Source organism: Emiliania huxleyi, assembly GCF_000372725.1.
Source record: "Emiliania huxleyi CCMP1516 unplaced genomic scaffold EMIHUscaffold_3808, whole genome shotgun sequence".
Classification (NCBI taxonomy): domain Eukaryota; phylum Haptophyta; order Isochrysidales; family Noelaerhabdaceae; genus Emiliania; species Emiliania huxleyi.
In genome coordinates, this window is record NW_005199111.1 from 827 (window position 1) to 1,864 (window position 1,038).

The following is a 1,038-nucleotide window of genomic DNA, read 5'->3' on the forward strand; positions in this document are numbered from 1 at the left end:
GAATGGACATTTGCATGAACGGCGTCTCGGGCATTCCGAAAAAAGAGACGTGACGGAGGTGACCGCCTTCAAGAGTGAGCGAAAAAATGTCGCGCGCCTTGCGGGGGGGGCGCACACACCACTCACGGAACGGCGTCTCGGGCATTCCGAAAAAAAAGCGCTGGAAAGGTGATCGCCTTCGAAAGTCGAACAAAGAGTGAACTTCCGCACCGGCGCTCCCGCCTCCGGCTCTGCCTCTGCTGCCTCCCATCCCAGTCGCCCCACGTCCACATTCCCTAGCGCGCGCGCCCTGCGACGCAGCGCCGCCTTTACTGCTGCTGCCGCTGGCCTCGAGCCACAGCGCTCCCGAAAACCGCTACCCCCGCAACATAATGCGGCCGCGTTCGCATCCCAGCCTACTCACGGTGTACGCTCCCCTCGTGTGCAGAACACCGCGCATAAATGGGCTGCACCGCCGCGAAGATGGAGCACGCAGGGACGGACAACATCAACGGCGGGGCCGACATCGAGGTCGAGCCACGCGCGGAGATCCAGTCGCTCAAGGACGAGAACCAGGCGCTCAAGGACGAGAACCAGGCGCTCAAGGACAAGGTGCAGGCGCTCGAGGCGGAGAAGGCCACCACGTGCCCCGCCCCCCTCTCTCCCGAACCCTCCGCCACACCCTCGCCACCACGGGGGTCAGGCGCTCGAGGACAAGGTGCAGTCGCTCAAGGCGGGGTCGACGCCGGACGGCTCCGACAAGCTTGGCACTTCGCGCGACGTCAAGGTCCCCCCCCCCCACCCACCCACCCACCCACCCACTGCCCTCGCTACCGCCGCCACCGCCGCCACCGCCGCACCCTCGCCCTCGCCGCCCTCGCCGCCTCCTCACTCCTCCCCGCCGCCGCCGCCGCGTCTGTCTCCCTCCCCCCGTCTCCCTCCCATCCGTCCTCCCACATGCACATGCACATGCACAAACATGGACATGTGCATGCACATGCACATATCATGCACATGTGCATGTGCATGTGCATGTGCATGCACGTGTGCATGTGCATG

The 1,038-nt window shown here is 65.6% G+C and overlaps 1 protein-coding gene across 1 annotated transcript; it reads left to right on the forward strand.

Annotated features, from left to right (window-relative positions):
• Window positions 1-441: 441 nt before the first annotated feature.
• Window positions 442-623, forward strand: EMIHUDRAFT_255723 (hypothetical protein; the record flags this gene model as incomplete). Its single annotated transcript, XM_005771538.1, has 1 exon — window positions 442-623. A coding segment is annotated over one exon (182 nt), but the record flags the coding sequence as incomplete, so codon positions are not given.
• Window positions 624-1,038: the final 415 nt, after the last annotated feature.